The sequence below is a fragment of the Passer domesticus genome, chromosome 1 (genome assembly GCF_036417665.1).
Source record: "Passer domesticus isolate bPasDom1 chromosome 1, bPasDom1.hap1, whole genome shotgun sequence".
Taxonomy (NCBI): Eukaryota; Metazoa; Chordata; class Aves; order Passeriformes; family Passeridae; genus Passer; species Passer domesticus.
Window position 1 is genome coordinate 139,147,596 of NC_087474.1, and position 26,334 is coordinate 139,173,929.

Here is a 26,334-nt window from a genome sequence, read left to right on the forward strand (position 1 = left end):
TGAAATCAAATTTTTCCTTCTCCTAATACTTGCTGACTTAGTATACCCAATTCTGTTGTCTATATTACTAAAACTCTGAAGAAATCAAAGTGAATTTTTTGCTCACAAATTATTTGGATTTCAAAGATCTGTTGGAGAACTGGAGTAGCTTCAGACAGCTTTAATTGACATTGTCAAAAACAGTTATCAGGAACACATTTTTTTACTGCCTTAACCTGTAGTATATAGAATGTGTCTAGACTTCTGGACAGGAGTTAGTGTTTTTATATTAAAAAAAAAATTAAAATTATGCAAGTGAAACAGTTATAAAATAAAGACCATTTCCCGCTTGAAACTGTTAATTAAAATGGCATTGAAGATGTGTTGTCATTTTCAGGCACTGTAATGAGGTGGTATTAAAGTGGAGATGTGTTTGTGTCTGTAAGGTACATGCTCAGCCATGTACACTGTAAATAGCTTTTACAAAAATTGGTTTGCTAAGGATGGTATTTAACATCACCTGGTAAGTTCAGTTAAAGAGTCAGGATTCTTTTCAAATGATCGACTTCTGGTTTTGTGGCACAAACAGAATTGTTAACAGCTGTAACACGTGGTACTGATCTTGTGCTCTTACTGTACTCAACTGCAGTTTGACAGTATTGCAAGGCAAGAGCAGATAATGCAGCAAGCTGGGTTTAATTGTACTGAAAATGCACCTGCTAATGGAGAGCTGTGCTAATAAATGGATACTAACTTGCACAGGTATTAACTCCTGTATGTCAGGAACGCGACACTCTAAATTGAACTGTTAAAATAAATTGAGCGTATTGATGGTATTGATTTATTTACTGGGAGGGAGTAATGTTTAAGAATGGTATTTGTCATGATTCATGTGAAATAAATTTAGAACTGAAGTACAGCTTTTCAAGGAGTATCTTAAGGTAAACATGAAAAATAGGATATTATGAAATCATGCAGAGTCCTTTGCATGTAAATAATACTATAATTTTACTTGACTTCATAGTAAAGGTTAAAAAATACCCTTTGAATTCAGGTTTTTAATGTATGTCTGAAATCTGTTTCCAATCTGTATGTTATGCTACGAGCCTCTTTTATAGAAAATACAAAGATTTTATGTAATGGAAGAGACTGTGCCAAGGACTTTCACTGCATAAATTCTTTTTTTTTCTCTTGAAAATAATATCGGTGATATTTCTGAGTTAGTCAAATAGCTTGTCATTCTGGAAAAAGAAACAAACTAGCTAAAACATAGGAGCCCTGCTAACTAACTGCTACTGCTGAGCAGGGTCGTATAAATACATAGCCTTCCTTTCAAAACATTGTTACCTATTTAGCAGCACCTCTTACTGTTTTCTTAATATGCAGTTTCAATGTCTTAGAAAGCAAAACTTGCTTTATTTGACATTCATTGAAGAGGTAGTAACTCTATATCATGTTGTCTATAAATAGAAACTTGGTTATCTATGTGCTGTCATGTTTCTATGATTCAAGCAGTGGTTAGTCTTAATGATACACTGAATCCAGACTTTGGTACTTGGATAGAGCAAAAAACCACCATTTTAAAGAAACTTAATTTTTTTTTCTTTTTTCTTTTTTTTTTTTTCTGTTGTTGAATGCATGGAATGGTTTCATAAATCCAATATGTTGTTTTTTTCTAAATACTCTGGAATTATTTGTATGTGTAATTTAAACTTGTGATGATGTGTAATTGGATAGCCATGGCATATTTTTATTTCCTTTGTGGGGAGGGGAAGGTGTACAGAATTCATATGTGCTTGTTACAAAGGTAACTGTGCATTGGTTTGGAGGGGGGTGAAAACTGTATTTCTGGTGCCCTTTTAGAAGTCTAAAGAAAAAAGTGCAAGTGAAGAGCACTACTTTAATATTTACTAAGAAAGAATGTACATATTAAAAGCATTTCAAAATTTATAGAAATATTGCTAGTACTGTTGTGTTGTAACTGAATTATAGCTCACTTGAAACTACCCTATTAATAGTTCCTAGCCATGGGATTGTCCTGTGAATAAGGCTTTTGAAAAGTGCAGACATCAGAGTACATGCTTTAAGCAGACTTCCATCTATTATTTGTTGTGCCTTTAACTCAACTAGACTGCCAGTCAGGATTTCAGTTGTTAAAATTTGCAGGTCCCTTACAGACACTTATACCTGTGAGTCTACTCCTGGTGACCACTGAGTAAAAATGAGCAGTTCTGGTTTTTCAGGCCAGTACTAAAAGATTTCTTCATTGTTCTGCCATAACTGGAAGGAGACAAAGCCTGAAAATTTTAATTGCTTCTTAAAATACTCTGCTAAAAATATTTTTACTGTTAAAATTCTGAGTGAATTATTTCATTTTAAGAACAAAGAGCATCAGCCAAATGAATTTGGGGAGAAGGAGCAGGAAGGGCTGTGTGACTGAGTTCTTAACTTGAAGGTAATGTGGCAACACGATGAATTTTGCTCACTGCAGGACTAACAGAACTGCTGTTAGTTTGGATGGATGTTGGGAGCAAGGTGGGATGATTTCTGTTTCTTCGTGGGTGGGGGGTGGGAATTATTGTTGGTTGTGTTCTGTATCATGTTATTAATGATTTATGGGTTGTTCCTGTTGAAACTTAGTTGCATTACAAAAATTGTCTGATTTCCATAGTGGGTCCTTCAGTTGAGGAAACTATTGAACTTGTGCTCTTTTCATTTCTGGCTATTTGTACCAAGCTGAAGGTTTCTGGTTCACTGAAAATTGTTTTTTTAACTGAAACTGTGATGTCTTTAACATTGGTGTATTCTGAAAAGTGCATTTAAAATTCTTAACATGAAACTCATGGTTTCAGGAATTCCTACAATACTCTTTAAAAAAACATGCTTAGGAACATCTGCAATTATAAAACACATTTGCTGTCTTATAGCATTAAATGATCCCTTACCTTGGCTTAGTATGTTTAATTCAATCCATGGCAGAGGGTAAGCCATGGATCACTTGGAACCAGATTGCCACAATGAACTCAAAGCTGACTAGGTATGAGGTGGCTCCCTGTTTCCTCATAGATAGCAAGTCCTGTACTAACAGTATTTCCACTTAGCTGTTCAACAGACTCTGACTTCAAGTGATTCCTTATTTCAAATACTTGGTGAAGTATAAACCAAATAAGTTGTTACTGAGGTGGGTTTTTTCAGAGGCTGTTCTGACAAAGGCTGCCACAGTTTGTTTTTCATGACTGCTGTTTCCTTGGCCAGTCTCACCTATGTACCTAACAAATAAAGTCATGCCTAGAGCTATGTCTGCAAACAAAGCTCCAGATGGGAGAGATTTCCTCTATGATGTGATTCTGTAACTTGGACTTGCTCTCAGACAGCCAGACTTTAATGTGTCTTTTGAAGAGGCTTGGGACCCAGGAGACCAGTGCCTTCCTGAGCTGTAGCCAGTTAGCCAAAAAAGTAGGAGCTGTATCAACTGCTGTCCCTGTGCTGCTGAGTGGCTGGGCATGCGTGTAAGGACACGTGCAAGCTTTGCTTCTGCTCTCAGAAGCCTTCAAAGGCACTTTGAGAGATCGGTAACCTCGCATTTTCACCTGTTCACAGAGGCAGCTAGTGAATGTGGAAAATACCTGAAATCACTGTGGAGTTGGTTGGTTTTTGGTTTGTTTTTTTGGTTTTTTTTTCAAAAAGGGACAGATCCTAGGAAAAGCTTCTCTGAAGGGTGAAGAAGCTAGTGATTGCTGGGACTTTCTCAACAATGCTCTTCTGAAAGCACAAAAATAGTTAATTTCCTTTAAAGATAAGGGATATGTGGCAGGAGCGAGAGCCCCCTTGGCTTAACTGTGAGGTTCTGAGTCTACTCAAAAGCAAAGCACACCAGAGATGGAAATGGGGATAAATACCCACTGAGAACTATGTGGACATTGCCAAGGTGTGCAAATATGGAGTTGGAAAAGAAAAAGCTCAGCTCCAATTGAATTTGGCCGAGATGTCAAAAAATACAAGAATGGGTTCTTTGGGTATAAAAACAGCAAGCAGAAACAGAAGACAACTACTGTCCTGTTGATAAACAGGACAGGAGAATTAGTCACTGGTAACGCTGAAAGGCAGAGGCTCTCAACAGTTCCTTCACCTCTGCACCAGCACTGCTGGGCCTCTGCCTTGGGACCAAAAATCCAGGCTGCTGCAAACACAGAGCCAGCAGTGTTACAGTTACAGGAGCCAACATTGCAAGGCTGCTCTCCATCATCTTTGAGAAGTTGTGAACTTCAGGGTATCGCAGAAGACTGAAAAAGGCTTATGTACCCCCATCCACAAGAAAGGCTTAAAGGAAGATCCAGGGAATTTTGGGCCCATCAGTCTTGCTTCAGTCCCTGAGAAAATTATGGAACAAAACCTGGTAGCTATCACAAGTCAAATAGATTGACTATGGACAAGTTGAGCTTGACAAATCTGGTCACCCTCTGTGACAAAGTAAGCTGCTTGGCTGATGTGGGCTGGGTGGACACTGCCTCCTGGACTTCTCCAAGGCTTTCAGTATGGTTTCCCACAGCCTCCCTCTGGAGAAGCAGATGGGCTGTGGGGTGGATGAGTGCTCCATGTGGTGGTGGGAACTGGCTGAGAGGCAGCACCCAGAGGGTGCTGGTGAGTGGCTCCTCTTCAAATGGGCAGCGTGGCACGAGTGGGGTCCCCCTGGGATTGGTGTCAGGCCCAGCACTGTTCAATATCCTCATAAAGTGATCAGGAAGATGGGATCAAGTGCACCACGATGAAGTTTCCCAATGATACCAAACTGAGTGGGAAAGTGGACACTTTGGAAGAGAGAGCCGCCCTGCAGGCAGATTTGGATAGGCTGGAGAGTGGCTGACAAGAATCTGATGAAGTTCAGCGAGGGCAACATAACCCAGGTGTGCAGCATGGGCTGGCATCTACCCAGCTGGGAGCATCTCTGTGGAAAGGGATCTGGGGATCCAGGTGGACAATCAGATAAACATGATCAAACAGTGCTGGCACAGAAAGCCAACAGGGTGCTGGGCTACATCCACAAGGGCATCGCCAGCAGCCATCCAGAAGTCATTGTCCCACTCTGCTCAGTGCTCATCAGGCCACACTGGAATACTGTGCTCAGTTTTGGTCCCTGCTGTGCAGAAAAGATGTGGACAGGCTGGAGAAAGTCCACAGAAGAGCCACAGACTGGGAAGCCTATGACAGGGGAAAAGGCTGAGAGAACTGAGTTTGTTCAGCCTTGAGAAAAGAAGGCTTAGGGGAGACCTTATCACCCTGTTCCACTAGTTAAAGTGAAGACGGAGACTCCCTTTTTACAAGAAGTCACATGGAAAAGACAAGGGATAATGGGTACAAGTTATTCCTAAGGAGGTTCCAATTGGACACATAGGGAAATTTTTTCACAAAGAGGACAATAAACCATGTGAATTATCTCCCCAGGGAAGTTGTGGATTTCCCCAATACTGGAGACTTTTGAGATCTGCCTGAATAGATTGCTGGGCCACCTTGTCTCAAGTGTGCTTTTGCCAACAAGGATTGGATCAGACGGTCCTTGTACTGTACTTTAAAACAAACACAAAACAATGGTACCACCAAATGCCATAAAGCTTCTCAGATACTTTTTTGTTTGAATGCAGTAAAATTATGAACAGAAAACAGACTTCGATAAAATTCTACATCACTGCTTCCTGTCTTTCCATAAGTGGTTTGGGTTTTTTTCCTGTGGTATACATAAAATACATTTCAAGATTTATATTTCTATCAATCAAATTCTGCAGTTACCAAGTTGATTTTCTCCAGAAGTTTGAGACTGTCATGTGTTCTTCAAAGACTCAACTGCTTTAGGTTACTGCAGTGTTAAACAGTATCCTTTTCATAACCACCACCATATGGCTTCTGAATTATGGAAGAATGTAATCCATCGGTGATAGTGTGGGGGGGAATAAAGCCTATAAATTCCGTGATAAAAAAGCCTGTAGTCTTGGCCCTACTGAGTTTTGTCAGGGGCAGTTTAGGACAGGGCAGCTGCCTCAGGTGCCTGTTTCAAGTCATCTGCTACAAGTAACCCTGCTGTGCCAGCATCATCTTTCATTTGACTTTTGAAGTATGTTGTTCCAGTTTTGTGCCTTAGTTACACTGCCCTTTAGTTTGGCTGCAAAGTTGGAGTCTTTCAGTTGCCTTGAAACTTTTTCAGGTTAAATTCTTTCTCCATGAACTCTTGCCTGCATGGTCTGAGTAGCCACTTCAGAAAAACCAAATCTGAGGTTGCAGGGTGGCTCTTGCAGAGCAGTGGCCAGCACCCAGCAGCAGCAGTGCCAGCTCACCCTAACCCTGCCCTGCCCCTCTGCCTCACCTCCAGCAGGGGCAAAGGCAGCTGTTAAATCAGGGGAGGGCTGTGATGATGCTTGAGAATTATTCCAGCTGGCTCTCTGGTGTTTCTGCTGCAAGTCAAGTTGTGGCCTGTGTAGAGTGGGGTTAACATTGATGTTGCATTAAGTGTGAGACATACAATTGTATTTAACAGTTGAGGTCCACATTCATAGCTACCATCTGTCACCATCATGTCTGGCTGGTTATTTTAAAAATATTTTACAATCTTAGTCAGTGGGTATTTTCAATATTTTCTTCATTTTTGTTGGAAATCTTTTCTGCATTTTCCAAGGATGGAGGGGCAAACTGCAGTCTGCTCTGAACAAATGTGTTTATTTAATTTTAAAGAAAGGAAAGCCTGTCTTTTTAATAAACAAAAATAATGTTACTTGGACTTCACCTGTGAAGACTTTTGAACACTTTTGAACAGTAGTACTAGTAGTAAAAAGTATGTAAGTGCTTTTCTGGAGTGGGATCAGCACTTGATAGAATTGAGCTGGCAAATCAATACTGTGCTATTTTATATTCATATACTACAGACATGCAGTTCAAAGTCATCCAATTCATGCAGCCTGCTGTTAACTGTGGAAATTCTTCATGGTGATTTAGGAGCATGTCTTTTTCTGTGAGCCCTTAGGAGGCATGCAGAACAGAAAATTTAGTGACTGTTTTTGTAATGATTAAAACATTTAAACTTGTACTGCCTTGAATATAAAAAAATATTTAATAGAGATGAATAATTGAAGGGTTCCAAAGCCTCACACAGATGACTGAGAGAGGCAGCTTTCACATACCCAAAGATTGCCATATGTTTTGGATTTCTGCAATCACATCATGTGAATGCTAGACTTGGTCAAGCTTAGTCAGAAGTCATATGTGTCACATTAGAAAATAACTTTTTGTCTGTTTCACTTTGAAGCAGAACATCTTGTGCAGCACAAAATCAGTATGGGAAAGCAGGATTGCAAGTGCTTCACTTTGCATTAAGAATTCCATCTCTAAAAATCTTGAATTTGCACTAGTATGCCCCTGGAATTTGTGCTGCCAGAGAGCATTGTGCTGAAACACAATTTCTTATGTGAACACTTAATGTAATGTCAACATCTCTTGAGAACACCACAGTTATCTTTCACACAGTGTTTCACTTCTGCTTTTTGTTGATGCTGTATGGAGGGCATGATACTGTTGGAGGCTTTAACACTTTAGAGCCAAATATTCCTAATATTTCTTGAGCAGTCCACCTCAAAAAAGGTATTTTAAGTGAAGTTTAACTGAAGAAAGAATTCCTAATTGTGGTTTTTTGTTTTTTTCTTATGGCAAATCAGCAGCTCAGCCCTGCTGCAGATGAAGTGAGCTGTCAAGAGGGTGTTCTGTCAGGGCTTTAAGGATGTCTCCATCAGCATCAGCATGGTAAAACTCACAGTGAGGAGTCTTTTTGTCTTACAAGTACAACACTGTCCCATGTGGCAGTTAAGTGGTTTAAAGGCTCATATACATTAAACATCAAAAGGGAAGGGGAAATATGTACAGATTGGCATTTTCAAACTATGTTTGGGTTTGGAGAATGTCATGTTGATGATCAGTGATTTTTACATTAAAAATGAAAAGAAAATTCTCTCCAAAGTGGCAGATGGGGAGATGGGGTTTCTGAGAGCTAAGACCAAACCTCTGGTGTTCCAAAGGTTTATGCATAGATGTTTGACACTAAATGAGTTGCAGTGCAGGTGATGAGGTACAATTGTGTCTTACTGCAGTTACACTTTCTCTGTGCCTTTACTTGTTTATTACTGAATACCACTGTGAGTCGGGACAGCTCTGCAATGTCGGCTATCAGAATTTCCCAAAGCTGCCCAAGGCTATAATCAAACATGTTCAGACATGTGCATGCCTATAAAATGCGTTACAGTCACAGTATAGTAATATACATTGATAACCTGTATTGGAACACAGCAGAAAGCTGTGTGATTGTGAGATGTGCTTTTGAAACAATGTTTACACTGCACTTGGAGGTCAGCTGGCAAGTAATGCTATTTCAGTAGAATTACATTGGCATTTATTATGTGATTTGTTATAAAAAAGATTAAAAATTAAAGATATGATTTAAATTATCATTGTTACTTCTGGCATTAGGTATCTTAGGAGGATGTTTAGGAGCCTGTGATGAAGAGAAGCCAAGAGTATCTTTGGTTTTTATAATTAGGAGAATATTAGCAGCCTTGATCTTTTTTTTCTTTAGAAGAAATGATATAAAATATGCAATATTAGCTTCAGTCTCATCACACATATACACATGGTACTGGTGGCTCCATCTTACGTAGCTTTAAATCTAGATTTCCTAGCTGCGTTTCCTAATACATACAAATGATTTATAAATTGGAACAAACTTAATCCAATTAAACTTTCTGCACCATCAGCACTGTACAGAAGTGTTTCCCTTGCTCTTGAAGCAGTAACATCATCAGTGCTGTATCTCTGCACTTCATGAAGGGCATACCACGGGTCTGTAATCACTTATAGTGTATATAAAAGGTTACATTGCATGTACAGTAACAAACTTGCAGTTTGCCTCTGCAGAAAAAGGCACATATTGGCTAACTGGGTTTGTATTGCTATCGTGTGCTCAGCAAATCAATCATCAAGGGGATCCAGGACAGACAGCTGAAGGGGACAAACCCAGCTGATATTTTCACAGTACAAAGTCACCAGCTCCCATGGCATGCTCTGCAGGCCTGGCTGGAAAACAATTGATCTCCATTGGTGATTCCCTAACAAGCAGTGGATGGGTAAACAAGCACAGGGTGTGACACTATGGGAAAGTTAAGTGCCTTTTTTAGCATAGAAAACAATACATGTGAGACTGAAAGTTTTGTAATGTTCCGTGGCAAACCTCTGCCTGCAGTGAACACTGCTGAGGAGAACTGGATGGCATTCCCTGGAGTTTGTTTGAGTCCAGCAGACTTGGAAGAGAGCAGGAAAAGAGGGATAACACCACAGATATTCAAAGTAATGATGCTGATGCTTTTCAGTTGCTTTAATGTTGGTGGTAGCTCAAAGCTCCAGGTTTTGGCATGGTTGGCTTAATATTCTAAAGAACAAAGTGCACCTGGGGCAAAGTCTAAGCAGGTCCCCAGGTAAAGTGGTGAGTTACTGCTTGAAGCCTGACTGGCATCTAAAAATCTGAAACTGGGAAGTGCTTCTTGTGTAAGTTACAGGCAGTAATAAATTACAGTTATGGAAGATGTGTTGTTTCAATTCTTCTTGACTGTACTTAAAATCAGTATTGGTTCTCAATAGAATGGAAGGACGTGATTTATCATTAGACTGAGATTGTTGATAGAAGACAGAATGATCATGAGTTCCACTAGATATAACCAAAAAAATCCAAACAGGTATGTAAACAAAACATGCTTGATGATCAAATTGTGGGGGAGTGGGGGATTGGGGTGGGGGGGAGGAATATCTACATCCTTTTTTATTAAAACAAAAAAAAGGTGGTCTTTTAAAGAAGGGGAAAACCCAACTGGAGTAATGAAGAAGGGAATTAAATCTGGAAACATTCCCAGTGTTGAGCCATACTCAATTGAATCCATAAATTAAACATTAACTAATCTAACTAATGGAACTAAAAGGAAGTAAATGCTGTTTGATGTATATTAGCTTTTCTTAGAAGGTTTGCCTCTCCTATCAATCAAAGACCTGTGACCTCTCTGCAAACTCAACACAGTATTAAAAACTGTCACTGAGATTTCCTTTGCTCAAGCAATCTGGCAAGCAGTGAGACTGCTGGCAACACAACAACCAATTTATCCAACAGCCCTGTCCCATCCTTGTATGCTGTACTTTATGTTCTATAACTGGCTACAGATTATGGATAAAATGTCCCAGTCCATTTAATACTGTGTTCAGCATAAACATTCAGGCCAAAAGACCAAAAAGCTCCAAGCATGACCTTCCACTGGGTTGGTGTAGTAAAAGGTCAAATGTAAATCTGGGGATGTTTTAATCTGAGTAGTGGAGAGGAATGGGGGTACAATCCCAATACTGTGTGCATTGATTAAATGAATACTGTTATGTCTGATGCCTGCAGTTTTAAAAGCTTGTATAAAACTGTCTAGATCCCCACACTAGTGAAGGAAGCAATAAACATACTTAAAGGACTGAAAGTAGTGTCTGATAAGAAGAAAGTTAATTTATAAAAAAAAATTGGAGAAGAATTTGTGTAGAGTAGAAATTACTAGGAGATGAGGTGGTAAAGGGTTCATTAGCCTGGTGGAGGAAGAGGTGATGAGTTTTAGCTGGATACAGGACACCTGCACCTTCCAATTTTGTTGATAACAGTTGCAAACAGTGGTGATGTCTGCACTTCTCAGTATCTTCAGGTATGCTGAGCCAGGAAAAGCCAGGAGAACTGAAATTACTACACAAATTTACAGACTTCAAAGGCAAAAGGAGAGAGATTTTTGGTTTTTTTTTGTTTTTTTTTGTTAAGGTACTGGCAGAGCCAGGCTATAAGTCCAGTGTAAACATCTTCTCCAAGGCAAAACGTGAGCCTCTGGCAGCTCTGTGCAAAAGTGATTCAGAAAGAACAGCACGGGCAAGGGAGAGGAGAACAGGAATGGACACAAAAGATCCACACACTTTTGGAAGCAGCCACTCCACGTGGAGCAGATCTCTGAGGAGCCCATGGAAAGCAAACTGTGTCTGAGGAAAAGCTTCAAGAACATGTTACCAATTGCGAATCTGCTGCCAAGCAAATAATTAGATAACTGCCCAGCTTATTTTTGAGGTTTCTTGCAAATGTAGCACAGATGATTTCATCTCATCCAAAATGCTAAAATTATTCTGTGAGGCTGGCATGAATGAGAAGACCAGAAGAAAAAAGAGCTGAATCTCAGTGTACTCTAGAACTCACTTCTTGTGAGTCCCATATCTTCAGAGCAAAACTGAGAGGCTTTCAAGTAAGAAAAGGGGGAAAAGAAGGATACAATATAGCAAGATTTTCATTGGAGAACATTTCAGCTCTTTCCAGGGCAATAGATCAAAATATTTTAATGACGTTTCTTAAAACCACCACCTTCAAGTAGAATTATGAAGCTGTGTCCCAAAGATGCTAGAGTTACAAGTACACTTTGCCATCAGGAAGGAAAATGGGCAAGTATATAAATTTCCTAAGCTATTAGAATCACTATCTTCTATAAGACAAATCATTATAAAATATCCCAGTAGTGAGCTAAAAAGTTCCAGAATTTCTCTCAACAAATTTTAATGATTTAAACAGAACTTTTAAAAGAAAGAAGAAGTTTAAAAAACCCCAAACACCAGCCATTTGTTGTCCATTGCTTGGTGCTGAAACACAATAATTTAACTCTGCAAGCAGTTGCACATCAAGCTGTGTCATTGCAATGGCTTTCTTACAGACTCTGTGTTCTGAGTCGTAACGTGCTGGAGAAAAATAATACTGTTCTGACTCCGATCCTTTTTAAGCAAACCAGGGGGTGAATGACCTCTTGAACCCAATTGGAATCCTAGCAGCAGTCCTATTTGATTGAGTGTAGCCAGTCCTTGTGGCAGAGGGGCAGTGTCAGACTTTTATTGGAGGCTTACTTCTTTTACAAAGTGCAGGTATCTTTTAAACTTCATCACATTAAGTATTCCTACAGCTTTGAATCACTTGCAGCCATCCTGAAACACAGGTTCTGAAGCAAGCTGAACAAAAGGACTCTTAAAATGGCTCTTTACTACGTAAGTCTCTTTCTCAAAGTCGTCGCCTCCCTGTGCCTGAGGACAATACTCAGACCTTGGTTTCTGGGCAATGTTTAACCCTTTTCTTATCTTAACTTGCCAACTACAAAACAATTAACAATGCCTTTGTTCACTCTGGAGCACGTGGCTAATCCTGGAAGCAGAAGATGCGATTCTCTTGAGCTGCCCTTTTGTTTAAGTGCTGTAGGCAATGCGGGGCAACAGGGTAATTGAATTATTCAAAGCCAGCTGAACTATGCTGCACCACCTCTGTGGGCTGTGCGTACAGATAGAAGGTGGGGATCACAAAGAGTTTCTAAGCCAACTGTGCTCTTCCAGCAATCTTGTTCAGACAGGTATTAACAGGGTTGGGAAGTACCAGTAACCAATTTTAGTGAGCACTAGAAAGCGCAAGAAAATGCTGAATGGACCAGAGCATCCTCTGGCAGAAGGCAGAAGTTGTCCCTGCAGTGGGAGAGATGGGGGATACAGAGCAGCAGCAGAGCACAGAGTACACCGGGTTTTGTTAAACAGCTTGCTGCAGCACACAGAACAATTGGCAATGCAGCAAAGTCGGGCTGCGTCCCTTCCCAGCTGGCCGGAGCTCTCAGGTGTGCTGTGGGGAATGACTGGCTGTGCGGACGGAGTTTAGTGATCTCCAGCTCTGCTGTGGTCAGGAGGGGCAGGCAGGAGCCATGAGCCTGCATTTCTTTTCTGGGTACATCCCACAGCCGTCACGCTGGCCAGGGGCTGAGCAAGGGTGTGTCAGGCTTTGACCCTGTGCAGCGTTTAATTTCAGCATTGAACGTTCCCTTGGAAAAATTTCTTACCATATGGATGCCACTGCAAAAATTATTTATTTTTTTCAGCACAGCTGAAACAAGTGCTTGTAAGTGAGCTGTTAATTCTCTTGAGTCTCACTTGCTGAGCAAGACAGCGATACTGGTGCTGTCCAAGTTTTGATGAATAAAGATGACAGTCTCGAGTATCTGTTGTACCTCTGGGAACCTTGGCAAAACTCAGGTGTCATCCAGTTCAGAAGTTGTCCCTGTTGCACCTTAAATGATTTTCCACCATCAGGGTGTAAGATCAGGTATCCTGGATTCAAAGCCACCTCTGTAACCCGTGCTTTGTAAGGCAAAGTGAGAGACATGGAAGTTTTACTTACAGAGGCTGTGTTGAGCAGGGTCTGTGTCTGTGGCAATACTCAGGCTCCGGAGCCTCCCCACTACCAAAACCTTGCCAAACAAACCAAATACAGCTAGGTATAAATCAGAGTGTGACATGAAGCCTGAGGTTTCCTGCTCTTTCCCATCAGGCTTTTTGAATGGAAATTAATAGTTATACAGGAAACTGCTCTGAAGTGATTAGTGTTTGCTGCTTATTCTTTCTTCCTTTTCCTTCTGAGAATATGAGGGTTAAAGCCACTGATGGGAAACCATAAGTGAAAGCAGGCATGCAGTTAACCTCTCCTTACAGAGAGAAGGGCTGTGCTGGAGGATATTACAAAGAGTGTCTGCCTCTGACAGCTCCAGGACCTGAGTTCCTCCTGCCCGGCTGCTAAAGCCCAGCTCGTTGTGCCCATCCCAGGCTGAGGGATGCAGCTGCTGCTTTCCCGTTTGCAGGCACAGGAGCCCAGCAGGGACAGCTGCACAGATGGCCACAGACAAGGTGCTGCCTTCTTCTGTGCCTCCTGCACTTAGGACTCACAGAAGAACCAAGCACAGACAAGCTGGTCCTGCTTGATGCTTGCAAGCAAATAACACCCACCCACCCACGGATCACTCACTGATCCCCCAGCAGCTGGCACTTGCTCCTTACAGCCCCCACACACAGTGTGGAGAGTGGAAACTACACAGAGAGACACTTAAGAAGGGTTTTATAAGAAGTGAGGGTGAGCAGGCAGTCTGTTCGGCCAGACTCAGCACACTATTCACCTTTCTGTCTGATCCTCCTTCTGCTCCTTCCTGATCCCCCTCCTCTAACTATTCCCTCCCCTTTGCTCCTTTACAATACCCTTCCTCTAATGATTCTTTCCCAAGTTTTTCAGAGTCCTTCTCAAATATCCCAACCCCCCTTGTTCTTCTTGTTTGCCCCTTCTTATCAGTTACAAACTCCAGGTGACCCAAAGCTCTTCAATGGGCCATCAGTCAGTAACCTGACACTTTTGGGTTTTGGCATTGTCTCTCTTGTCCCTTTGCCACCAGGTTTGCATCTGTGTGTCGTTGTTTATGGAATCACCCTTAATCTATTGCCATCTCTGCTTTGAAAAGGTCAGGTCCTTGGTCAATAGCCTTCACGAAGCAAATGCTCCTACCTTCCTCAAGGGATGCATGCAAGGGTTTCATCTCTAACTTTCCTACTCTCTGGCACTAAAGGACAAGGTCTCTCAAGGTCACCAGTGAGATAGTCCAGACCTCATGGTTTATGATTTTTCTTTGGACTCTTGAATATTTGTCAATACCGATGTTTGATTTTACAAGAATTTTAGTTTAGTTTTTGAATATGAATCTTGAAAATATTTGGCTTATGCATAGAATCTAGTAAAAATTATAAATTCAGGGCTATGTGACTTTTCTTTTTATACACAAAAATCCCTGCCAACCCCTTTCCAGTTTTAAAAGGTCAAACTAACAACAGAGGTTATATAAAATTTCGACTTAAAGTATTTTTTATTTCATTTACTATGGTGGCTTTATAAGTAGGGATAAAGCATAGTTACAAATGTTCATCCGTACCAAGTTAGCTTTTATCTTGAAGTTCCTGTTCTGTGCAGATGTATGTATGAATGAAATAATGAAGAACCCCAAAGCAACCATATATGGAAGCATTGGAATATTTTCAATGTTATATTTTTTGATGATAAATCGTGGAATTTGGTAGCAAGCCAAGATGGATGGCAGTAAATAAATTATGCTTAGGGTCAGGGTAGACATGCAGACCTTCTGACAGTGTTTTCTTCATTATTTCATCTGGAGGACAATGCAAGCCTCAAATAATAAAACATGAGAAGTCAGCTGCTTGGTAGGAAGTTCAGCTCAAATCTGCATCAGTGCTTGAATATGCAGGACTGGGTTCTTCCTTCTAATGTGTCTCCCTCACACCCCACCGTCATCAGGGCATTAACTACAGGCGTGATCATGAGCTTAATGTTACCTTGTGTATCAGTGACACGAGGAAATTCCGGGCGCCCCAAAAGCAGCATCTTTGGGAGTGGATTAGGAGGGCACTGTGAGAGCAAACTAATGTTCATGGCTGCAGAATATGGGCTAAATTCAAAACATTCCGTGACCTCCTTCAATATTATCTTTCCCTTACAGAGAAATTGAGTTTATTCTGCTGCTTTGCCACTCAAGAATTGCGAGACGAGCTACGAGCTTTGCCAAGGAAGAGCCGAGCCGGTTCGCCCTCACGGGGCGCATTCCAGGCGCGGCGGGGAGAGCATCCCCCGGGCAGCATCCCTCCAGGGGAGCATCCCCCGGGCAGCATTCCCAGGAGATCATCCCTCCAGGGGAGCATCCCCCGGAGATCATCCCTCCAGGGGAGCATCCCCCGGGCAGCATCCCCGGCCCGGCAGCGCTGGGGCCGGGCTGCCGCTCGCTGAACGCCCCGGACTGCGCATCCCGAAACCCTCCCTCTCTTCGGCGCGGCTGCTGCTGCGGGCACCGGCGGACCGCAGAGCCGTCTCCTCCCCCGAGCCGTGCCGTGCCGTGCCGTGCTGTCGGTCCCGCCCGCCGGGAGGGGCGGCCCCAGCCCGGCCCCGTTCCGGCCCCGCCCGCGGAGCGGCGCGGACAGAGAGGAGAGCGGCGGAGCCCCGAGGAGCCGCCGAGATGCTGAGCTCGCCCTGGGCACGCTTCTACTCCAACAGCTGCTGCCTCTGCTGCCATGTCCGCACCGGCACCATCATCCTCGGCGTCTGGTACCTGGTAAGCGTGCCCCGGGCGCTCGGCACGGCTGCAGGGCAGCTGAGGGGCTGCTCCGCGGCCGCGGTCCCCATCGCAGCGGCCCGGGCGGGTTTCGGAGGCAGCCGCGGGGCTGGAGCAGCGAAGTGCGCAGGCAGCCTCGCCCCGGCGGGCTCGGGCTCGGGCTGTGCCCAAAGTGGGGCACGGAGCGGTGGCGGACAGGGCTCGGGGCAGCGGGCAGGAGAGGCACTGCAGGGCAGGGGCTCGGCCCAAAAGCTGTGTGGGGTTAAAAATGTGGTACGTAGAGACCCCTGGGTGAAGGTTTTCCCCCAAACTTCGGGGTGGTCTCAGACCGGGGCGGCTGCAGCACACGGGCCCCGCCGGTGCATTAGCTCCAGCAAGGCTGCCCGGCAGAAAATAATGTTTTATCATCTCTGCTCGCTGTTTCATAAAGCTTTCGGGCGTTCTTGTCACTGCTGTCCCCTGCGTGGCGGGTAATGGTTTGGCAGTCGCGTTTTGGTCTGCGTGCCGGGGAGCTGAAACCTTCCAGGCAGGTGTTGGCAGGTACTAGAAAGATACCTTTCTTCTGCGGGGATTACGGGGCACGAGTGAGGAATTTACCCTGGAGACACCAGCGCTACCATCAGTAACCAAAGGCTGTTTGACTCTCAGTTATTTGGCCCGGGGAAAGACTCGGTGGGGAGCAGCCGCCTTAAGCTCTCAGTTCCTCTCTGACAATTGTTTCCCCATCCTTTGCAATGTGGGGAAAGCAGTTTTCCCAGAGCTGGTCCAGCTGTAGCCGCAGGGTTTTCAGAATAAAAAGAACTGGTTGATTGCTGTAGGTAAGGTAGATGCGCTTCTCAGCCTGCTCCTACTCTGGGTGTGAGGAATCAATCTCCGTCTGATGGCAAGGCTGTGCAGGGCTGTTTGCCAAGCATCATTTTTCAAATGATTGCAGACGGAAGCAGATTAGACCCGGGCTTATTTTATTTGCTAACTACTGAAATTCCCTGCAGAAGCAAGTGAAAAATGCAAGGCTGCCTCCACTGTAGGACAGCTCATTAAATAAATTCAACCCGTGTAATAAAAAAGCTAGGTTGACATTTATGTCCTAGAAATCATATAAAATGTTCTATGTCCTGTAAAATATGTATTTCACCACTGAGAAAACTGCATTAGTTGAACCATTTCTTGCTCCTGGTTTAATAAAATATGGTTAAGAGCAACATCCACAATACTGACAATATTGTAAAACTTGCCTCTCTTTGCCTAGCTGCAATTAAATTTTGCTAAGTTGTAATATGACCTGAAAGCTTTTAAACATTTCTTCTTGGGGGCTTATTCTTTCTTTCAGCCTTCAGCTGAACGAGGCCTATTCACATTGCTTCCACAGAGACAGGATACAGATATTTTAGCTGTTCAGTGACCTAAAGTTATTTGAGGAAGAGGGAAGTGCATCACCTGGGCTTGGATATAAAAAAAAAGTCTGATAGCTTTTTAGACTGTTACCTAATCTGTTATAAACATTTAAATACCAGTGGGCCAATGTCATATAGTATTTTACTGCAAAATTTGGTCATAAATGTCCTTTCCTATGAGCAGGTATTTCCTGATTTATACCTCTTGCTTCTTTTGCTTTCATAACTTTTTCAGGGTGGATTTCTAAATTAGTTCAAACTGATACAGTACATATTTCTTTCTGTGCTTTTTTCGCTATTGCAAGTATTTGAATTTTAAATTTAATCATTAAGTAAATATTTAGATGCATGTAGATAATAAATGCTAAACCTTTTTGATAGCTTATTATGTTAGGAAACAAAAAGTAAGGAAGGAGTAGCTCCTTGAATGAATGGCCCTGGTTGAAAGATCTGGTTGATAAAGTCATATATAAATTGATTTATTTGGCTCAGAAGAACAATTATGGTTTGGTTACATAACCATATAACATAACATATAAACCCATAACATCGTTTTATTACCACGTGCTGTTGGGGGTTAACATAAAAATAGATGTTGACCTGGTGGCTTTTTTTTTTCTCAGCATGTATTTTGGGTGATTGCATTACTCCAAACCACACATGACCTATGAGCATTACTTCAAAGCTCAAAAACCCTCTCTCAGTTTTTGCAGCACCAGCATGCATTCTATATATGCTTTGCCATTATTCCTTACAGGAAATTACTTGAGGAAAAACATCAGCCTTGAGAATGAATAGTTTTCTTGTTGCTCTTTCATTTCTCACTACCTGTGAGGTGTAAGTTTTATTAATTCTATGACAATGAATACAATGATTCAGTAGTAGAAGCATCTAAAGGAGGAAAAAGCAGTAGCATAGAAGTTTTGGCAGACTTTTAACACAACATTTTCACAGTTTTGAGTTAGCACAATTTCAGGGGGCAGAATTTAATGTCTGAGTAAATGTGGAAAGAATAGCGGCTGAGATGGAATTCATCTTCCCATAGCAACCCTTCCAGTGCCACGCGGTTCATTGGGAGTTGGAAAGGTGTTGGTAACACTCCAGTGTTTTTGTCTGCTGCTGGTGCAGCATCAGTGCTGTGTCTCAACATTCCACCCCCATCAATAAACTGGGGACCCTTTCGTTCTAATGTTTTAACTAGTTTTAATATTTTAACTGGATGTTTGGAGTCCTACAAATAGTGGGGAGAGTGGGAAGCTGAGTGTACGTGTAGTCAGTGCTGCTGTTGAGGGAGTTTTCCCACGAAAGTGAGGGGCAGGAGCACAAAGGTTTTCCAACACAAGCACAGCAGCCACAGACACAATGGTCTCATAACGTATCAATAGTTGGGAAATAAAAATTTAATTTTACTCTATTTTAGAACAGAATCTCAGAATACTAATGTTTCTATAGCTCTTGTGCTTCAGTAGTTTCTTCCTGGTAGAGCCATTGGTACTACATCTGGAATAATATAACAATGCATGATACTGCAATATAGCATAGTAATGCAATGTACATAAAGTCACTGAGCACTGAGGTACTTCAGTGTGAAAAGTGACTTTTAAAGGTTGGAGTAGCCAGGGGAAATTTCCTGAAAAGAATATCTAATGGGATTGCAGAATAGGCCACACTTCAGGAACTAGTGTGCTGCCTTGGGGAGAACAGCTTAACAGGGGTGCTGCAATGTTAAATACAAACATCATGCTAAGGATTAAAATATCAGCAATATGGCTGACTAGTGGTTAATGCTTATTTCAAACCTGAGGACTGGTTTGGTTTGGCTGGTTATTAATTTTTGAGTTTTTATCTGAGATGTACAGCACACTTCTCTGTATTATAACATGAAATCAGAGGTTACAATAGTAACGCAGAAACATTTTGGGGCACAAAAGTCTTACAAGTGTTGTATTTGAAAAAAAAAAACAACAAACCAAGTGAAATTAGAAAGTCACTTCCATAGGTGAATTTTGTCACTGTGCTGTTCAGGACAGTGATAATGCTGAAATGAGCCAACTTCAGTTCTGATCTCCAGTGGGTGCTGCAGTCTGGGGGAAAGCTGGCATTTCAGTTTCCAAGTGCCCTAGTCAGGGCTGGTGAGTCAGAATAACAACACCCCTGTCAGTGGCAGCATTTATAAACACAGCGTGTCTTCTTCCTGAGGAAATGGACTCCACTTTCCTTGTCTAAAACACAAAGAAGGAACAACATCAGATATACTGACAGTGTCATGGAAGGATTTTCCACTCTCCTGACAGTGGCAGTGGGGTTTCTGCACACCCTGAGGATCCACTGACACCTTCTGGGATAGCAGGAATTCTGATTATTTCTGGTTCTTTGGTGGGGAGAAGATGAAATTGTGAACTATCAGTTAAAGAAAATACACAATAAAAGAAGGAGCCTTCTTCTTTGAGCTCTGTGTGCCCAGTGCCTCCTGCTACCTGCCTCAGGGCCGCAGAGCCCTGGGCACAGGCTGCTCCTCCCCGTGGTCCCCCAGTCCCCCAGGACCCTGCAGTGTCACCTGTAGCACCTCCAGAGCCAGTGTGGTGCTGCTGGCCCTGGGCAGAGGATTCCTGCAGAGCGGGGCCTGCCCGGGAGTCACCATTGCCCTCCCTCTGCTCCCTGAGGCCCTGACAGTGAGGGGCTAAAAATAAAAACTGATGGGAGGCTGAGAACCTTTCGTAACCACAAGTTATCGAGTTGTGTGGCTCTCACTGAAGGATGTGCAGTAAGAACATAAATAGAGCAAGCTGAAGCTTTTAGCCAAGGTAGGTTAAGTGTTTGAGCTGCTATTTGTGGAAAGCTCTGCATGAATTGCTAGTTGGTGACATTTCAGTTCTGGATTTTTCAGAATATACCGGTGAAAGCATGTCTGATATCCATCTCTGTCCCAGTCATCTTTTAATCAAAGGATTGAATCCTAATGATGAAAAAATGTACTGGTAGTAGAGTTATATTGTAAAGGAAAAGAAAAGCACGATGTGCTATGGTCTCACTGATTTAAGGTTGAACACCCTGACAAGACTGGAAGAGTGCACTTGATCTGATGTCAGAAGGAGAGTGAAAATATTTATTTTGTGACAAGGCCACTTTTATGTCCTGGCATTTTTCAACCTCATGCAAAACAGCATGTACGGCAATGTGCTCAAATACCAGTTAGAAGATTTCAGTAATCTTGGCTTACTTGGCAGGGGGCAGAGATCAGCAGTGACTGCTCATGTAAACAAAATATCCCTGCACTGGATCCTTCCAAGCTGCTCTGTCTGCTCTCCTGCAAGCTTTACACTGTCTGAGACTGCCAACATCAGCAAAGAGGTGTGACTGAGGGTCCCTTGGACAGGTTGTGAAGGCTTTTTTTTAAGGAAAATAAAGAAATTCTAAGAAGTTTTTGATTATTTTCAAATCTGGGAGAATCTGGAGGTTTTGAAAACTGAGAAAAGAACTGAAGTTGTGAAAAGAGCAAAATTATGCAATCAGAAAGCCTGATGTGTTATCTCAGTGTCAGGTTGTGGGAATTTTCATGAACACAGATATGAGGCCTTGGTTTTTACTTAGAAAATTAGCTTGCTTTGTCTTTATATGGAATGAAGTGGGCTAAAAAAAAAGGATTTTCAACTTTACGTCTGTGTGAAGGGCCATATTAGCCAGCTCACTAAAGGCTCAGTCCCTTCATGTCACACAGGGATGTTCCTTACCATGTTGTGCCAGTGAAATATAGCTGGGCTTGGGTGGGATTGTCCTGCAGCACCACCCTTCCCTGGCCCTGGGGAAAGGATTCCTGCAGAAGGGGGTCTGCTGTGGATTCTCCAGGTGTTTGCCCCTCCATGGCCCAGACCTGGGCTGTACATTCAGGGGAAAGATCTGGATGGTGCCAATGACATTCCCAATTCCCATCCCTTGGTAGGAGATACAGTGTCAGCAGTACATGAAATTTCTCCACTAGCAAGTGAAGGTGTCATAATGTGAAATTTCTTGAGATTCCCAATTCTTCTGATAGAAATGGCTGAATTGATTAAATATTTATGTCCCAAGTGCCATGTCTATAAAGTGATCATTAGTTTTTCTATTGTCTGTACTTCATTAGATGAAAGACAAGATCAAGGAAAAAAACCAGGAACATTCCCAACTCATTAGACTTTTCCTATGCACATACTTGCTATTGTGGAGAGTGGAGAGAAAACTTGAAATTCATTATGAATAAAGGAGAATATTAATCTTACTTTAAAGGCTTCCCTGATGATTGATGTACATGTTGAATATCCAGCTGAGACTGGAGTCAAAGGAGGTTCAGGGTATATGCTCTTGGACTGGATCACATCCATTTCATTATCTTCAAGACCAGGGGGAAAAAAATGACTGATTCTGCACACAAATACCTGCTCAGGCCCTGTATGGTATTTTCTTAACAAACTGAAAGCATATGTATGATTAATTTTAGGTATGGCATAGCAAAAAATAAAAATCAATAATGATCATTAGCACAAACAAAATGATCTTATCTGAAGGACCTTCTCAATAACCAAATTCTGATTGTAACTTCTTGTAACAAGATACATTGTTAAATGATTTTAATAGTTATTAGCTTCAAGAATGGCATCAGGAGAACTTCTTAAAGAACTCTTTTGTGCTGTGCACAGGCCCAGGTTGGTTCCTGCAGCGCAGGACCATATCCCATCTTTTTTCTCCAATTCATGCTTTAGGCGCTCTTCGGTTGAATTACAAAATAAAGGAACACATGGGAGGAATTTAAATGGCACCATCCATAAAATTGCTTGCAAAGAGCCTAATCACTTACATGTGTGTGACAGAATCCATCCCTGAGCAGGCTAAAAGGTTATCTGAACCTTTCATGGGTTCATTGGTACACCATATCCCCAGTTTTACCTGTGCTTTCTGCTCTAGGTAAAAATAGCTGGGTGAAAATTTGTGTTCCCTGTGCTGCAGAAAGAAGTAGAAGCAGCATTTTATTAGTTTGTCCCAGACCCTCTCATACATCAGTGTGACATTAAAACATTTATTAAAATTGCTTTTTCTTGCAAAAACTTTTAAGTCATTGGAGGGATAAAGTTTCTTGAAAATGTCTTTTGGGCAGCCCTTGCACTTACTGAACTGTTTATTAGTCTGTGGCATAACACAAGGATTTATGAAAATGTCTTTAAGCTCTAATCCCCTAACATAGGCAGTTTTTCTTATATTCCCAAATACCACGGTAGGATATTTCATAGACTATGTAATCATTGCAATGACAGCTGATAATCCGCATCAGTTGTTTTGTTAATGAGACAGTTTTCTCATGTAATCAATACAATTATCATCTCAGAAACTGCAAACCTTTGTAAAATACCAGTTTTTTCTTATTAAGGCCTTCAATTGTTTAATAAATTCCCTCCAGTGAGAAAACAGATGGTTGGTTGTAAGAGGAGCAAAGTTTACATAAATGCTTGTTGAAGGAAAGAATCTCATTAAGAGTTCAGTATGCTATAATTACATTTGGGTTTTTATACAAAAAATCATGAATATATTTATAGAAAGGAGAGGAGGTATTACATTAATCAAGTAAAATGTGTTTGGAAGTTCTGTTGAAGGTTAATATGTATCTCCTAGTGAGCCAGAGGAGAACGCATTAAGCTTCCTAAACTGATCGTTGATTAGACTGACGTCAGTGAAAATGCAATTAGTCTTATATATTCTTGGACATATGGAACGGATGTTGCAACATAGCCAGGAATTAATTTCCTTGATCGCTTTCTTTTTCTCTTGTTTTATTGTGAGGCTTGTGCTTTGACTGTAAAACTCTGGAAGTTTAAAGTGGCCGAGGCTTGAAGATGTGCAGGGCAATTTCTGTGCTGTTCTCAAGCAGGGCTGGAGCTTTAAAGTCCCAAATCTCCAAACAGCAGAATAAGAAGCAAAAACCCACACTTGTGTCTGAAGGTGTCAGAGAGTGCTCCTGGTCGATGTGAGGTGAATTGCCAGGGAGGCATCCCTGAACAGTTAATTTGGGCTTGAGCCTAACACACAGTTCCTGCACCTCCTGGGGGTCAGCTCTTTTGCAGGTATCTGCAGTCAGCTCTGGCTATTGTCATCCTGGACTCAGCCTTGAAAGGGGTTTTGGAAGTGCTGTGACTGCTTTTCATTTTGTTGCTGGCATGTGCTGAGCAAGGTCTTGTTCTACCCAGAAACACATTAAGCTGCTTAAAACAGACAGGACAAATGCTTTTGGCAGAAACACAGATTTGTGGGAGATTTTCACCTTGGAGAGACGCATTTCCCAACAGTGAAACAGCTGTGGCCAGCCAGACAGGATACATGTGATCGTGTTCCTTTCTATTTCTGCAATTATCTGTTCCACTTCTTCCTTGCATAAGTAAATCCCTGCCTTGGGCTGCAGAGTGCTTCAAGGGTGCAGTCACTTGTATGGCTTCTGTGGGTATTGCCTGTGGTGGCTACATAAGAATGATGGATCAGTGATTTGGTGTGTTTTGGTGTTGGTTTTTGTTAGGTTGTTTTTTAAATGAAGTGGTTGTGTGTGGCTTGCTCTCAAAAGCAGAGCACAGTCCTGTCAGCAGTGCCGTGGCCAAGCCCAGGGAGGGTGGAGGGGCTCTGGGCACGACAGGGCTGTGGGCTGCTGCAGGACACACAGAGTGCTGCCAGGGCCAGTGGGTGCCTGCACAGTCCAGCCCAGGTAACAGCCACAGCCATGCTGCCTGGCCCATCCTCTGTCACAAGTCCACACAAAGGTCTAGACCTGTGGGAGCTGCCACAGCTCACTTCACAGTCACACTTTAGCAGGTCTGCCCTCAAGCTTTCACAGTCAGTTATGAGGCTCAAACATGCATTTTTGGAAGTCAAGGACAAATGCAGAAACCAAACAAATCCCAGCTGAACAACCCTTTTTCTAATAAGGTTTTATTGCATACCAATTCTCTGCTAGTTCTCCACTGCATTCTGAACCAAGATGACCTTTAGGAGAAACTGTGAGTTGATCTGGCAATGTTGTAAGTGATTATATTTCTTCATAAATATTTCCCTAGAAGTCTTGCTTGGCAGAAGACCTCAGCAATCATTTTCAGCACTTTCCTTAGCTACAGGCTAAACTTTCTTTAAATACGATGGAAAAGCAATCCTCCACTGATAAATTCGTATACAAATATCTTATTTCCTTAAATCAGGGAAAGATGTAAGATTAAATAATGTTATGATCCAATCATTAAAAATTATGTAAAATTAGGAAAGAGATGCCTCTGCCCAAATTAAGGTGCAAGCAAGACCATATGCCAAAGTCAGTAGTATGGATTTTATTTAACAGCAAATGTGAGGTACAAAGAGAAAGAAGGAAATAGAAAAAGGAGACTGGAGAAGAAGAGTGTGACACAGAGACAGATTAAGTAGAAAATATCACCACTCCATGGATCCTGATAGTGTCCTATTGATCCTGTTCTTCTGGTCTTCTTGGTGGTGAGGGTCCCTCAAAACACAGAGTTCAGTGGACTAGTGTACACTCAGGCCAGCTGGGAATACCCAGGGATACCAGCAGGAACAAGTTTGACACAGTCTCTTGCCACACTCTGGAGCAGTTGCATCACTTGGCATCGCGTGCAGGGCTCTGGTGCAAGGCCTCAGGAATAAGTCTGGGGAGCACTTTGGGGCATCTTTGATGGATTTTGGCACCCCCTCAGCTGCCTCTCCTGAATGTCCCATGGATGTGGCTTGTGGGGTTGGTGTAAGAGGATGGGTGTTCACTGTCTCTGACCTGAGGTTATGCCACACACCCAAACCTGTCCTCCTGCCCCCTTGGTTGGGGGGCAGTCTGTGCAAACTCAGCAGATGAGTCTGTGGGCTGTGGCCTCCCCCACCTCAAACCCAGCCAGAGCTGGTGTTCAGGACAGCTGCTGGGTTTGGCTTTCTGGGGAATACTTCATTCTCCCTCAGTCTTGTCTCCTTCCCCCTAGACCTGAGATGATTGAACAATGGTGTCACCTTTGTCTTATCTCAGGTTCCCTTAGGCAGCTTTACTCACTGTCCCCAATTCCTCTCAGGAGGCATCTTCAGGGAGAGGAGGACTTTGGTGGTTGCAGCTTTTTTATACAGTTTTGCCCTAATGGGCAAAAAGTCCTTCATAACAATATTTAAGCCACAAACCATAACATTTCAGTCTCTCACAAGTATATAACAAACTAAACTCTGTCTCTAGGAAGGCAAAAACCTCTCATGTGCATATTGCACAATCTGTCCATCTATTTTTTAAAATAAATTTGTCTATTACCATATTTCACTAATAACAGACCTCTTGTGGTTTGGGTTTTAAACTTGTTAGAAGGCTGGCAGTAGGCAGTAGTTGAGTCATTTGCATAGAAGAGTGCTGGTAAATCATTCTGGACTTCCTACATCGATTTAATCAGCCTAGTCTTTAAAGTTCAGTGTTTAGTGTCATAGCAATCAAAGCTGAAATTGTGTATAAAGTCTGATTGAAATATTTTATGCAGCTTTCTATTGTATGCTGTCTATAATATGGACTTTGTAATATGCTAGTCTGAGCCTGCCTGGATGATTCTTTGCCTTCTCATAAATAGCATGGAAAAATAGTGACAAGAATTGCAGACTCTACCCTATCTTCTCCAAATTAAAGAATATAAAAACCTAATTGCTACTTCTGACCTGACTAATGCTCTTCCTATTCCAGTGCAGTATTTCAGATAGCAGCCAGAACCATGCTTTGAGAAACCACACAGAGAGAAAGAACAGCTTGTTCAGGGACAACATTTTCTTTTATTATCCTGTAATGTTAAGGCTGGGCAGTCACCTGAAGCAGGAAGGCTTATATTTTGTTTTTCAGATCTTTTGTGATATGAGTAAACACTTGCATTTCCTTTTAATAAATAGCTCAT

General features: G+C 42.2%; 1 protein-coding gene across 2 annotated transcripts in view; it reads left to right on the forward strand.

Moving 5' to 3' along the window:
* Positions 1 to 15,810: 15,810 nt before the first annotated feature.
* LAPTM4B (lysosomal protein transmembrane 4 beta) overlaps positions 15,811 to 26,334 on the forward strand; it is a 58,973-nt gene continuing 48,449 nt past the window's right edge. The window contains exon 1 of one of the 2 annotated variants that reach the window (XM_064392505.1): positions 15,811 to 16,019. In XM_064392505.1, coding sequence (XP_064248575.1) covers positions 15,924 to 16,019 — 96 coding nt within the window. In that variant the 5' untranslated portion in view covers positions 15,811 to 15,923. The remainder of the gene's footprint in view (positions 16,020 to 26,334) is intronic. The other variant, XM_064392497.1, reaches the window with a different exon arrangement.